Consider the following 14317-nt stretch of genomic DNA (forward strand, 5'->3'; position numbering starts at 1 on the left):
GAGCCGAAGGCAGACTAAGGCAGTTAATGACTAAGCCACCCAGGTGTCACCACCCACAGTCCTTAAGATTTAATCACCAATAAGTATTTTTTTTAATGGAAAAGAGTTTCTTTTCTGAAACGAGGTTTTGCTGTCCGAGTTGGCCAGTCCTGCCCCCAGGGCTCGGACGCACCTGGGTCAGAAGGTAGACTCTCTGCAGCCACAGACCTGGGCCCTGCCGAGGCTTCACAAGCGCCTCAGCCCTGGGCAGTGCGGTCCCCACGGCCTGCACCAGGTTCAGAGCTATGGTGTCATGCTTACTCCTTTCCTTTTCTGCAAGTGCTGAGTTGAGTCCTGGTTCCTCTCGATGCAGAATCATTTTCCCAGCTGTTGTGCAGGCTTGGTGACTGGGACATGGCCTCTGTGGCCTGTCCCATGTCTCTCTCCATCTCCCCGCCAGAGCTCAGCCGCCGTCTGCTGCCGGACCACTTAATACTTTGATTTCTGAACTCTCTTTGTGTTGGACGGTGCTCACCAGCAGACTGAACATGCCCCAGCAACCCACCCGGCGTCGACCGGGTGCTAAATATGGAGGAAGGGAACCGTAGGCTCAAAAACAGCCAAGTCATCGTACCTTCTTTTTCTGTTTGCAGAGTCCGCTTGGTGGAAAGAGGCTCTCCTCATAGCTTGCCCCTCATGGAATCAGGAAAAGTAAGTATTGAAGGAAGAAAGATATATTTCTGTGTAAGTTTGAGTCTCAGCGTATGGGCTTTGACATTTTAAGAAAGGTATTTTATACAGTATTTTCTCCAAAAAGTTTTCTTAAATGTAATATTTCAGGACTAGGTTTGGCCATGAGTACAGGAACTGCACAAACAACAGTGTTTTAAACAAGTTAGATTTTTTTTTTAATTTTTTAAACAATTTATTTTTAAAGAATTTATTTATTTGACAGAGAGAGATGCAGTGAGAGAGGGAACACAGGAGGAGTGGGGGAGGGAGAAGCAGGCTTCCCACGGAGCAGGGAGCCCGATGTGGGACTCGATCCCAGGACCCTGGGATCATGACCTGAGCTGAAGGCAGACGCTTAACGACTGAGCCACTCAGGCGCCCCTAGATTTTTCTTTTCTCTCACATAAAAGACATCATGAAAACTCCAGGGGCCCTGCCATCTTCTGTCTTGTTTTGCTTTGCATGGATCCCATTCCCAGGGTGCCTCAGGGTCAGAAGTGGCTGCTCCCACCCTAGCCATCGCTTCCACATTCCAGCAGCAGCAGCTGCAGAAGCAGGAAAGGGAAACTAAAGGTGCAGACCTCAGCGAAGGCTCCTAAGCTACCTTATACACACTTCAGTACCGCTGTCCAGAATCTGGTCACGCGGTCACACTGACGGAAAGAAAGGTTGGAAATGTTGTATCGGTTCTGAATATCCATGGGCCTAGCTAAAAACCCAGTGCCGATTGCTGTGAAAGTAGTTGAAGAAGGGTGGTCAGGGGACAAAGTAGTTTCTGCCACTGTGGGTATGTTTTTTATTCGAGTTAGAGGGCCAGACCTCTTCACTTACACCTAAGTGAAGACTTCTTTTTCCTGTTTTTGGCCCCACTTGACGTAATTCCAGAAGTGCCTCGTGTCACTTCTGGACCTTTTGTAATCTCCGTCTACATGAGCACCAGTTAGAGTTCTAGTACTAAGTTGGTTCTAACGGTAGGACGCTGTGCTTGCCTGCCCCAAGCCAGCCGTTAGCAGGACGAGGGACCAGAGCCACCATATTACACGTCAGACCAGAGCCACCATATTACACGTCGAGGGACGGGACAGGACTTCTCACCACCGATGTTTTGCTGAATCTCAACCCTTCCCAGTAGCTGAACCAACACGGGCTGTTTTCTAAATTTGCAGAACCAGCTTTTGCTGCCATATGCATGTGGTGTTAGTGAAATTCAGAATGTTTCCAAGCCAAACTTCCGTTAAGAGGGAGATGCTTGATATGAGCATTCGGATACAAGACAGTGACCTGCAGGAGGGTGTTGAAGCATAACCAAGATGGAGAGCTGGACGGGCATTCGAGTCAGAACATGCTGGGATGTGCCGGCTCTTCCTTCCTCCCGCACTGCCCTGTGCCGTGCCCACCTGTGCTTTTAGTCCACACTCATCTCAGAAAACTTGATCCGTGACCTCCTTAATTCAGTACCTACTGCAGACCTCACCCCTTCCTCCACATTAGCGTCCCATGATGTCACGCACAATGTTAAACATAAGTGGAAAATTAATTGAAATACCTGAAGATTCCTGTTTTGCAAGCGTCAGGCTGAGTTACATCATTTATCCTGTTTTTATTCAGATTTTTAACTTAAGATCACGTTAACGCAGGCTCTATCACCGTAGTAATAATTGCAGTAAGATGCAATTGTCACATAGTAATTATGTCATGCTGTGGTATGTAATTTTGATTTACAGCCATACCACTTTCTAAACAGTTTTAGAAAAGGAAAACAGGCATGTGGCATGAAGGCAAGGTCAAGGCTGATTGGAGTGTAGCATCTACCTCTCTCTCCACTGACGAGAATGTTCTCCTTTCCCACATAGATACTTCCAGGGGTTCGGATCATAATTGCCAATCCAGAAACAAAAGGACCATTGGGCGACTCCCACCTGGGTGAGGTGAGTTACGGGGTGTTCACCCAGGAGAGGTGACTTATGGGGTGCTCACTTGAGTGAGGCAAGTTATGGGGTGCCCACCCAGGAGAAGTGAGATACGGGGTGCCCACTTGGGAGAGGTGACTTATGGGGTGCTCACTTGAGTGAGGTGAGTTATGGGGTGCCCCCTGGGTGAGGCAAGTTACGGGTGCCCCCCAGCAGAGGTGACTTATGGGGTACTCATTCTGGTGAAGTGAATTACGGGACGCCCACCCGGCCGAGGCAAGATGTGGGGTGTCCACCTGGGTGAGATGTGGGGTATCTGCCCAGGTGAGGTATGAGGTATCCACATGGATGAGGTGAGTTTGGGGTGTCCTCAGAGATAGAGCCTCTGAGACCAAATCTACTCTCCTGCTCTCTGCTTCCTGTCCTCCTGGACACCAGTCAACCCCACTCTCCCTGCCACCAAGCCACAGTACCCCTCCTGATCAGATTCGTTAAGTCTCAACTGACTGGCTGGAAAGTGACTCAGAATGAGCTATGGAAGTTCAGGCTACAAAGTGCATTTCCGTAAGGAAGCCGTCATTGCTGAGTTCCTGGGGACGAGGGTGGAGCACTGTGCACAGAGCAAACGGCCGCAGCCTAGACTCATAGAATATCAGTAAACGGTGGCAAGCGGGTTTAGGAAATGACAGGTATTTCCTTCGGTCAGAAAGTCCATACTGGCTTTGACCCTTCAGCCCAGATGTACGATGAAACCCGGCTGACCGCCTCTCCTGCTGCGTGCAGCTGGAGAACACACATCCTCAGCCCGCCGTCCCCGATCCTTCCCCCCGCCCCACTCAGCCAGGCCACAGAGGACGCAGAGGACATCAGGGAAGGGTGCCAGCACACTTACCTTCCCTCCCGTTCTCTCCAAGGCCGAGCCTGCCCTGTGCACTGGGTGGAAGGAAGCCCATCCTGCCCGGGGGGAGCCTCCTGGCTGCTGGGGTCACCAGCCCTGTGTGGTCAGCTTTCCCTCCTTACAGACCTGCCTGTAGCTGACACCCCATTAAAAACACCACCGTGCAACACACAAGAGAACAAACCGGTGGTTGGCGGAGGGGAAGGTGGGTGAGCGGATTGAGAGGTACAGACTTGCAGTTGTGAAGTGAATGAGTCTCGGGAATAAAGAGTGCAGCCCGGGAATTGTAACAATGTTGCCCGGTGACTACAGTTACTGTTCCGCATACAAGTGTCAGATCACTCTGCTGTGCACGGGACACTAACGGAACCTCCTGTGTCAGCCCGCCTTCCGCTGAAACAACAAGGCTGGGCCACCGCCTCTCCCGGAGCCCTCGAGCTGTAAACGGTGACTAAAGGACCGTGCTGACCGCTCCCCAGACTCCATTTCTGTGTGGGCTGTGGTTTGGCCCTTCATTTGAATGTCTCAGTTATGTGTAAAGATCAGAGCTGAGGTGATAAAAGTCCGTACAGATCTTATTTAGGAATTTCCTTTAAGTACATTCCTAGATGAGATTGGGGAGGACAGCGTGCTGTCTTGGGCTCCTGGGGGAGCCGGCCAGGGGTCAGAATCCACCTCACTCTCGTTTTCTGACTGGGAATGTGTCTTAATGAGGAAATTGCGTGTTGGAGAGCAGGGGACAGGTTTCATTCCCCCCGCGTGATGGTGTCGCTTCTGTGTCTGCTCTAGGCTCTGGTTTGTTCAGCACGGAGGATTAGGTGGCTGCAGGTGCCCAGCGGTGAACACATTTGATATGTTCACTTTAAAATCCTCAGTCTGTTTTAATGGGCTTCTCAAGAGGTGGGCAGCCTCATTGTTCATTTAGTGGCTCTATTCCAGTAAATTCTGTGGCGTCTGAGTCTCCCCTGAAGCCTGCGTGAGATTAACACGGCCAGGTTCCCGCCGGACGGGGGCACTCTGATGTCACTGACTGCCCAGGTCGTTTCCTCCCTGCGGTTCCTCCCCAGCGAACTCACCCAGTTCTGTTGCTTCCTTCACAGATCTGGGTTCACAGTGCCCACAATGCCAGTGGTTATTTCACCATTTACGGAGATGAGTCCCTGCAGTCAGACCACTTCAACTCAAGGTTAAGTTTTGGAGACACCCAGACGGTCTGGGCACGGACAGGCTACTTGGGGTTCCTGCGGAGGACGGAGCTCACAGATGCAAACGGAGGTAAGAGCCCAGGCAGATGGGTGGAGAGGCCCCCAGGCCCTGAGAACGTCTGTGGGCCTGGGACCCCAGCCCCATGAGCACATTGTGCATGCTTGCTGCAAACCAGCTGAGCGTGAAGGAGAGGAGGGTCGGTGTGAGTCCAGCACGCTGGAGCCACGTGAGAGACTGTGTGCTCCATGAGCACAGTCTCTCACGGAGCCAGGGACAGATTTAAACCCGGCACAGGAGCCAGGACACCATGCCCCTCCATGCAGTGGACGGGTCCCTCACCCACCCGCAGTGGCCCCATGCCCCCAAGGCCCACCTGGACAGCTGCTGCAGGAGCGCGCACTGCCCTCTGCCTGACCGGACCGGGCCTGGCCTGTCGGGAAAGGGAGGTAGCAAGGTGCTCAGGCCTTGGGCAGGGGGAGGCGCTGCTCCCTCCTTCACTGGCGGCTGGCGCCAGGCAGGAGAGTTATACAAAATGAAAAGGTACAGGCCTACTTGCTATGAGAGTCTCAGCTCCTAGTTCCACTCAAAGTAGAGGCAAGACTCAGTTATTTCAGAAGATGGGAGCTGAGATTTCCTAGGGGGATCCTGCCGGACCCAAACCCCAGGAGGTGAGTGTCTAGGAGGCTTCCTGACACACCTGCCTGGCAGGAGCTTTGTGAACCTGGCTGAATTGGCATATAATTAGTGGAAAAGCACAAAAACATTTTGGCATCGCATTTGCAATTTGGGAAAATCATAGACTGTTTTATTTGAGGGTGCTCTCTGGGATTCCTGTGAGGAACGAAGCAAGGCAGGGCCATGTGATCCAGACCCCCCAGGAGGAGGGACAGGTCCCATCCCGCGGAATTCTAGGGTGCTGGGAACAGCACTGTTGCTGTTTCCTCACCTCTGTGACCCCCCAAAAGATGGGAGTCCTGCTGAAGTAATAGAAGCCAGCAAATAAACATCCCCATCTCATCCGACTTGAACTGGAAAAGATATTCCCACCCAGAGGTGGAATTCTAGCAGTTACGGCCTCATGGGATGCCATCAGAGGGGACGGGGTTTGCTTTTGGCTGTGCTGCACCCTGACCTGTGGCTCTGGGAGAGCACGGTGTCTGCCGGCTGCCGAGGGGTGGAGGTGCTCCCGAGGAGTAGGAGATAGTGTACTGAAGGTGTGCAGGAGCTGGTCCAGGATGTGCGCTCTCCCCCGGGGCGCTGAGGTGTGCAGCCGGCTCTCCATGAGACCATGATCCTGGCCAGGCTGGTGTCCTAGGGGCCCTAGGCTGCACAGCGTCCCAGGAGAAAGGAACTAGCTACCCGCACTCAGTGACCCCATTCCTTGGCATGTGTCTCCCAGGGGTAGTTTTAATCTTAGTATCTTACAAAGCAGCTTGAGCACCATTGTGGTGAGGTTCACACACGTTTTCCACTCCCTGCACAGAGCGCCATGATGCCCTGTATGTGGTGGGGGCACTGGACGAAGCGATGGAGCTGCGGGGAATGAGGTATCACCCGATAGACATTGAGACCTCGGTCATCAGAGCCCATAAAAGCGTCACAGAATGGTGAGTAGTGGGCGGGCATTTGCACCCAGCTGCCAGTGACCAGGCCGGCGAGTGTCCTTGGCTTCATCCTTGCCTGGTCCATGTGGTTGGCTGTGTTGCTGGTGGGGCTGGCCTGGGGGCCCCGAGCTCACTCGGTGCCTTTACATGGTGGTAAAGGGTGCAGAAAGGCTCCACACCATTAACTGTAGGTTTGTTTGTTCATTTGGCCCCAGAGCTGGCAGGGACCTGATGTGCTCTCGGAGCTCAGGAGCCCCAAGGGAGGCACATTCTGAAATCGCTCATGAGCAGTCCTTCCTGGTGGGTGTATGGGCCTGAGTTGTTCAGTGCCCCTTGTGAGCTGATCACAGGCTAGTTATTTGTTGCCATTCATGGGCCCTGGACATGGGTGGCTCGGCAGCCTGGAAGAGAGAAGAGAGAGTTTGCGAACCCACGCGCGGCCCTGTGCTTCCCATGTGGTGGTGTCCCTCCTCACCCCGAGGCTGCTGGAGCTGCAGGTGGACAGGAGCCAGGATCCCTGGAGAGACTGCAGCCCAGAGACAGCACAGGGCTACCTCGGTTTCCACGCCACTAGCTATGCATACCGATTACAGTCTCCCGGTCTGTAGTTTTAAGAAAATAACTTAGACTGGTTTGTATTGCCTACCGCAAGCATTTTCCATCTGGTTGCAAAGGGCTGTTTTCCACCTTAAAGGCCTGTGACGGGGACTCCCTGCCGCCGCCTGTGGGTTTCTGTTCCAGGATTCGAGTTTCTGTTCTAAGCCCTGCTGCTGTCACCTGCCCTGTGGCCTCACCTGATGCGCGCGGGGCCTCGCACTCACCTCGCCTCACATGTGCACCCATAGTTCCGTCCTGCGGGGCTCTGGCCCTTCAGAAACCGCCCAGCACAAACTGCTCTGTTCTTCCTGCTCCTTCTCACCTTCCCTGCCTCACCTGGGCGCCTCCTCCAGCACATGCCCTCGGTTACTTTGCACCAAGGCAGAGGCAGACGCTCGCGCCCCTCCATGTGGCTGTTTCAGGGGGTGGCATGGTCCGCTAAGCAAATCTTACCCTTCTCCTGCGTTGTCGCCAGTGCCGGACATCTGTGGCCCTAGGAAAACAGTGTCCATCCAGCCCATCACTCCTGGCAAACCCCCTTCTCCACCAAATACAGAAACCCCAGTTCCTGATACTGTGTCATAAGCGTCAAGTGCTATAATAAAATTATACCACAAGTGGCTAATATACATATGAGATTTCTGGTATCACAAACTCAGTATGGGCTCACTTGGGCCACACAGAGCAATGTTTTAGTGTCATAAAGTGTCCCATTATGGGAATTTGGCACCAGCGCATCTTGGGAACGGACCTTGGCAGGACTGTTCCCTGAGGTACACACTGATCACAACAAACTCGAGAAGCAGTAATCTGTTGGACACATTCTCCAATATTTCCCTTCCACATTAACATATATATTGGTCATACTAAACAAAACGTGCGGGTTTTTTTCTGAATAGACATACCCATACAGTTTTAAGAAAACAGTAGTGAGTTTCCCAAATACTTGCTGCCTCCTAGACCCTTCTGTGCGTCCGGCTGGAGGACGCAGAAGCCAGCAACCCACTGCAGGTCCCTGGAGCCTGGCCACCGCCTCCCATGCCTCTTCTGCCCTGGACACTTCTGACCGCCTCAGCCAGCGGACCACGGGCACCAGGAGCAAAGCCTGTTAAGGCCCTGTAACCACTCCCATTTAAAGACCAACCTTATAAACTGCAGGTGGCTTAAAGTGTAAAGTACTGAGTTTAGGCTCCCACAGATTGGCCAGACCAAATCTTCTGGGTGACCCTCCACTGAAAGATCCCAAATAAAATGCTTCTAGATGAATCTCTGACTTTCTGGAGGATCCTTCCCCGACGCAGATCACCTCTTGCTGCCTGACACTCCTTCCAGACTCCGTGCTTCAGACAGCAGCGTGTTGTTGCGCCCCCATGTCTGCAGTTGACTGCTGGGTTGTCTGGCCCCAGTGTGACTGGGGCCCACGGTCAGCCAGGCACCAAGCTGGTGGCCCTCCACGTTTCTCACCCTCCCTCGATGTCCCCGCTCCTGCTGTGGCAGAGGGAGGTCAGGACCAGCCCCACAGCCCCAGGGGCTGTCCGGCCTCTGCTAACTTACCGCTGACCAAGCCCAAGGCCAGGACTCCACCTTAGGGGCCTGGTGTGCACATCGGTGGGGCTCCCGTGGCACCCTTGCACCGTGTGCCCCTCGGCCACAGCTGGGAGCAGAGGGCGGGGCCGTCCGTGTCAGGGCGCTGCCTGGCACGAAGATCCCCTGCATGTGCGGCGGCCCCCGTGAGAGCCGCCCGGTAGAAAACCCTAACCACGGGAGTGTGTGCAGCCACCTAATGAGCGAAAAGCCACGGGCTCAGAGAGACTGTCAATGTGCAGGCAGATCAGAAAAGAACCAGATGGCACTTCTTGAAAAGAAAATGAAATTGTTACATGAACACTTCATGGCATAGTGATGATTTTTTTCTCTCTTGCAGCGCTGTGTTCACCTGGACCAATTTGTTGGTGGTGGTGGTTGAGCTTGATGGGTCAGAGCAAGAAGCCTTGGACCTGGTCCCCTTAGTGACCAACGTCGTTCTGGAGGAGCACTACCTGGTGGTGGGGGTCGTGGTCGTGGTGGACATCGGTGTCATCCCCATCAACTCCCGGGGAGAGAAGCAGCGTATGCACCTGCGGGATGGGTTTTTGGCAGACCAGCTAGATCCCATCTATGTGGCCTACAACATGTAGTCTCGTCTCTGGTCCCATAGACTTTTCTAGGAAAGTAAACATTTTTCTGTGTCACTCAAGTTTGCAGACATGAGGGCCACATTCACCGGAATGGAGCCTTTGTTCACGCGGTGGTGAGACTTTCCACAGCAGTCCTGATTGGCATGGGGGTGAAATGTGAAATGTGAATTTACCACTGAAGTTTGCTCAGAAGGACTTTGGATTACTGCCTTCAGTTTGTTGGAAAAACCCATTTCAAAACTTTCTTTTCTTTTTTTTTTAATTATTGGATAATAAGTGCTTTCTTCGTAAATGTGGTATTTTGTTAAGCCAAAATAGCAATTAAAAAAATATTCTGCCCTCCAGATGGGTTCTTTTAAACAATTTATGTAGTGTGACAAAGAATTGTTTTCTCTGTTTAATGTGTCATGAAATCTTAATGACATGGACCTTGTTACTAATTTAAGCCATTGCTAGATTTCATCCTTTTAGGAAAGTTTGTTGAGGTACGAGAAAACCTTCCAAATAGCACCTTCCGATTAGATTTTAGCAGCTTTCTTTGTCAGAAATTTGCTGGATAAACAAAGGCTAACATGTGGCCTTTGAAGTTAGCATAGAATGAGAAGAAATTATAAATAAGGTGTATTTCGGCAACTCTCTTGCAGATATCTTTGTACTAAACTAAAAAGATAAAAATAAGTTAACTTCTTCATATGTAATTATGTACAAAACGTTTAATTTATTTTGATCTCTTTAGAAGTATAAAAGAGAAAAACATTCAAGAACATTAAAGTCTTGTAATGTTTGCTAATATAAAAAAGTGTTGTATTATCTTGCGTGGATAGTATCACAACAAATATATATATATGAAATATAAATTCACTAATGAACAAAGGAGATTTTAAAGTTTAAAATGCAGAACCTGTCACTTGCATGGTGTCCCCTCCACTGTACTGTAGATAAAGCGAGATTCTCTCACACCCACTTTGCTGATGCGAGCAATCCTAGATTGCCAGTAGCCCGGTCTAAATGTTTCTTCTAGAACCAGAGACCAGCAAGTGAAATTATTGCCATCTCGAAGATGGGGAAGGAATTTGAGGCGAAATGTGCACTATTTTCCCTTTGCTGCGGGGGCAACGGTGAGCGGTCGGTGCCAGTGTGTGCTTACGACCCTGAGCGGACATTAGGGAAGGCAGGTGTACGACCCTGAGCGGACATTAGGGAAGGCAGGTGCTGAGCAGCACCACTTAGCTGCAAGAAATCCTTGTTGTTCATCCTTTTTGTTAATGTCACCCTTTTTGGTCCTTGGTATGAAAAGGAGTGCTCTTTTGTGGTCATTTGCACCGGGTTGTGTTGATTCCCCTCAGATGGCCATTGTATGGAGTGGACAGACTGTCCAGAACAGCTTTAAGGGAAAAGACTCACATAGGAGACTGTTACCTCAGCCAGCTCTCTGGGGTTCCCCCACCCGGAGCTCTGGGGCTCCACCCTCATGAGCTGCCCCAGGACTCCTCACAGAGCCACTGGCTGGAGCGAGAAAGCCTCCCAGCTGCCTTCATTTCGCCACCTGTGGATGACACGTTTCTGATTTCCGTCTCTCGCTGCTGCTGCCGCCTCACACACCTTCCGATTTCCACGTCTCATCTGTACACTCCTCGATCGAAATAGCCCATCTGTGTCCAGCCAAGAAGAGGTATCCGCTGTCCAAGCGTGATCTATCTCGTAACTGCCCCAATATGACCCTGCAGTGGCTCTCGTTGCTAGAAATGCATGACCAAGATTGTTGCTGGGCAAACCTTAGAGTCTCTTTTCATCATATTGTAGGCAATGTCTTCATCTGCCTTTGCTGTATGCGCCAGCAGTAAGCCCTTTGCTAAGAGAGTTTTGTTTGACTTCCGAGATCCAAGGCTAATCGTTTTTTAAAAAATTTAAGTGGCATTTTTTTTTAATTTGTCTGCATGTGGGGTGCATCCTTCCATCTCCACAAATTATTTGATTTTTAAGATATTGTTTGACTTCATTGCTGTGTGTGAATATTTCTCTACATGCTTCAGGTACACATTCCTACAGTCTTCTGCTTCCTAAGGGGGAAAAAACCCACCACACACAGAAAAAAAGGCATTTTCTTACACACACCCACCTTGTTTAAGGGGAAGGAGCTTTAAGGTTTCAGGTAGGGTACTGACTAGGAAACACAGCTACAGGATAACTTGTGAGGTCTAGCTGATGTGGGAAGCAAACAACAAATCAGGTATCACTTCCAGTATGACCTTCACCTTCACCATGTCAGCTTCACGTGCAAGGCGGGGCGGTTGTGAACGTGGTTAGTGACGTCTTGTCATCTCTCATGGTAGAGTTGAGGTCCAAAGGGTTGGGGGCTGGGATCGAAGGTCATTTGTGCAAGAAAAAGGAAAGGAAACCTGTTTCAGCAATAAAGAAGGATTGTTCTGTATTAGAAATTGTGCTGTAGATAAATCATTCATGAGAATGTAACAATGTTTGTCTTGTGACCTTGTGCTTTTGAAGTCAGACAAAACCGTGTAATCAACTTGCACAAAGAAGGGTACACAATGAACATTGAAACACAGACCTAACCCAACAGGGCGGCTTCCTCATGGTGCTTGTTTATTATATATATTTAATCCTGCTTGACACTTTACCCAAGGGAAACTGCCCCTTTTATCAGTTGAATGTTAGCAGCGTTATTTCATAGAGTGTGGTGACTGGTTAGAGAAATTCATGTACTCAACCAATCACGGTTTCAAACAAAATTTTTATGTGCAAAGGACGGCAACCTTCTCGTATGTTAAACCACCAGTAAGCTTTGTACATCTGTGATAACGCCTGTTTTATATTCAAATGAACAAATAAAAGCTTTTATTTTTGTTGCTCTGAAAATAGCAGTTTCTTAATTGGTCCCCTGGAAAACTGTCTGGGACAGCTTCAATCCCAGGAACGAAGTGAGTCCTGCAGGGAAATGGGAAATGTATCTGACTCTGTTTACATAATTTGTTGCGTTACTTATTAGTACAGATAAATCATACTTTGAACAATGTTTAAATTTTGATGTGGGCATTTACTGCTTAAAAAATTCCTATGGCAACAAATGTTTTGTGAAATGTTTTTTTTAATTCTTTTAAATATATCTAAATATATTTGTTCACATTTGCTGCAAGTGTACAGATTCTTGGTAAATTTGGGGGACAAAGAGGAAGCATGACTCCTGTGTGCCGATACTTTGTCAGCCGTGTGACAGGAAACCTCTGCATGTCAGGAAGTAGGCCTAGCTGGCCATTCCAACCCAAATTATCTTTGCTCTTTTGACAACCTTAAAAGCTCTTTTCCCAAGATCTGAGAATTCTTACAGGTTTGTCTCGTGGAAGACAGTACAGCCTTCAGCCTAAGGGTTATCAGAAAATAGTGTACACATGAAAGTCATTAGCACCCAGATGTGCACCCCCAGGTCACGAGGCTTAGCCGAACACCTGCGGGTGAGAAGCCCCGGAGCACCCTGGCCGGCTGAGGACGGCGCCCCGGAAGCCCGGGATGGGGCGGTGCCAGGGACCCACGGACACGCCCGCGGCCCCCAGGCGGCCCTGCTTCCCACACCTGCACCTGGGGTGCCTCCCTCCGCTCGCCCCTGCACCACGCTGGCTTCCCGGACGCGGCTGGCATCGGCTTGGTGGCAGCTCGGTCGTCTCCCTGTGGGGTCGTCCGCCCCGCAAGGTCCTGGGCGCGCTGGCGGGTGGTCCGTGCACCTGAGGAGAGGCGAGGGGTGCGCCCTGGCCCCCCTCTTGCGCGCCCAGTGCCCCTAGGAACCCGAGGCCCGCAGTCGTGCCGCCTCTCCGGCTTCCAGGATGAGTCTGGGAACGGAGCGGCGCGCAGGACCGAGCTGGGCGCCGGACTCCGGCCGGCAGGGGCTCGCGCGGTGCGTGAGCTGCTGCACACGTGGCGTTCAGCGCGGGTGGCAGGGACAGCAGACTTCCGCCGCTGCGTCCGAGGCTTCGTGGTGCTTCGGGTTTGGTTTGGATTTACTGCCCCAGCTGCAAAGACCTCTGGGCGGACGAGTAACTCGTGCACACCGGCCGACAGGCCTTCCCGCGTCAGGGTTCCATTCTTGCTTCGTGTCCGCACCGGGGCTTGCCCCGCAGAGGCGGAAGGGTGGAACGCCCTAGAAGTTGGGTGGCGGACGGGCTCCCCGTCGTCCGCCCTGTTCTCAGGAGCGCGAACAAGACAGCTCCTGTGTTCCCCCGGGTGTGGCAGCGAGCGCCGGTGCAGGTGCCGCTACGCCAGAGGGCAGACACTGGCCAGTGAGAAGGAACGGCACTTCTGAGTGTCCCTAGGGCCTGGCAGCGGGCGTTCGGTGAGCACTGGCTGACTGGAGGACCTCGTCGCGGCTAAGCGGCGTCAGGGTCGCTGGGAGCAGAGGGCTTGAAGCCCTGCGGGACATGGATGCTAGACAGACAGGAGGAGCTACTGGAAACAGGAGGAACGCTGCCGATTTTCGTAACACGGAAGATGCCAGTGAATCCTGATAGCCACTCGGGCTTTGTGGCCGAACTTAGGAATTCTAATGACCGTTGTATCCCCGCCGCTTGAGAAACGACCGGAAACATCAGAAAGAGGGTAAAGGAAGACGATGGCAAAGGGGGAAGGAATTAAAAAAAAGCGATGCGGTTAGCGAGGGGATCGTTTACTCGGCGGACAGCGGCACGTTAGGAAGACCTCTGATGCGGTAGCGCCGTAGAAATGGGAAGTAGGGAAGGCCCAGCGAGAGCGCGAGGGACACGGGGAGGAGCCGGGTCTGCGTGGGCCTCGGTGATCGGAGCCTGGGCGGAGTCCCCCAGCCCTTGCATGCCTAGGCCGGAACAGGGTGGCGGGAAATGTTCGCGTTGCCACGGCCTTGGGGAAGGAAGGTTGGGGGCACGGGGGGCAGGGAGCGACCTAGACGATGCATCCTGCCTCTCCTGCAGCGGAACCTCAGGAGGACCTTGTCCGCATCTGCCGGTGAACAGACCCCCAGGGCCTGCCCAGGGGTGTCTGTGCCTCGGAAGCCTGAGATGGGTTCTGGAGCTGCCCCTGCCCCTCACCAGCTTCCCTTGGGGACGTTTCTGCAAGGCGCCAGAGACACCCCCTTTTCTTGTTGAGTGACACTTGGTGAGTTGCTGGCCCATGGCTATGCTTCCTTGATACACTATCAAAGGAGACATTTCCCCAGTGTCTCCCTCCTCAGAC

At 52.0% G+C, this 14317-nt stretch overlaps 1 protein-coding gene across 3 annotated transcripts in view; it reads left to right on the top strand.

Annotated features, from left to right (window-relative positions):
* Positions 1–12170, top strand: part of DIP2C (DIP2 acetate--CoA ligase C (putative)) — a 402614-nt gene extending 390444 nt beyond the window's left edge. For 2 of the 3 annotated variants that reach the window (XM_088025832.1, XM_088025833.1), the window contains 5 exons: positions 633–690; positions 2565–2639; positions 4620–4794; positions 6209–6332; positions 8851–12170. In XM_088025832.1, the coding sequence (XP_087881958.1) occupies positions 633–690; positions 2565–2639; positions 4620–4794; positions 6209–6332; positions 8851–9103 (685 nt within the window). In that variant the 3' untranslated portion in view covers positions 9104–12170. The remainder of the gene's footprint in view (positions 1–632; positions 691–2564; positions 2640–4619; positions 4795–6208; positions 6333–8850) is intronic. The other variant, XR_015768806.1, reaches the window with a different exon arrangement.
* Positions 12171–14317: the final 2147 nt, after the last annotated feature.

Source organism: Eumetopias jubatus, unplaced genomic scaffold (assembly GCF_037043125.1).
Source record: "Eumetopias jubatus isolate StellerSeaLion01/CBP00866 unplaced genomic scaffold, mEumJub1_p1.0 scaffold_8, whole genome shotgun sequence".
In the NCBI taxonomy this organism is placed as follows: Eukaryota; Metazoa; Chordata; class Mammalia; order Carnivora; family Otariidae; genus Eumetopias; species Eumetopias jubatus.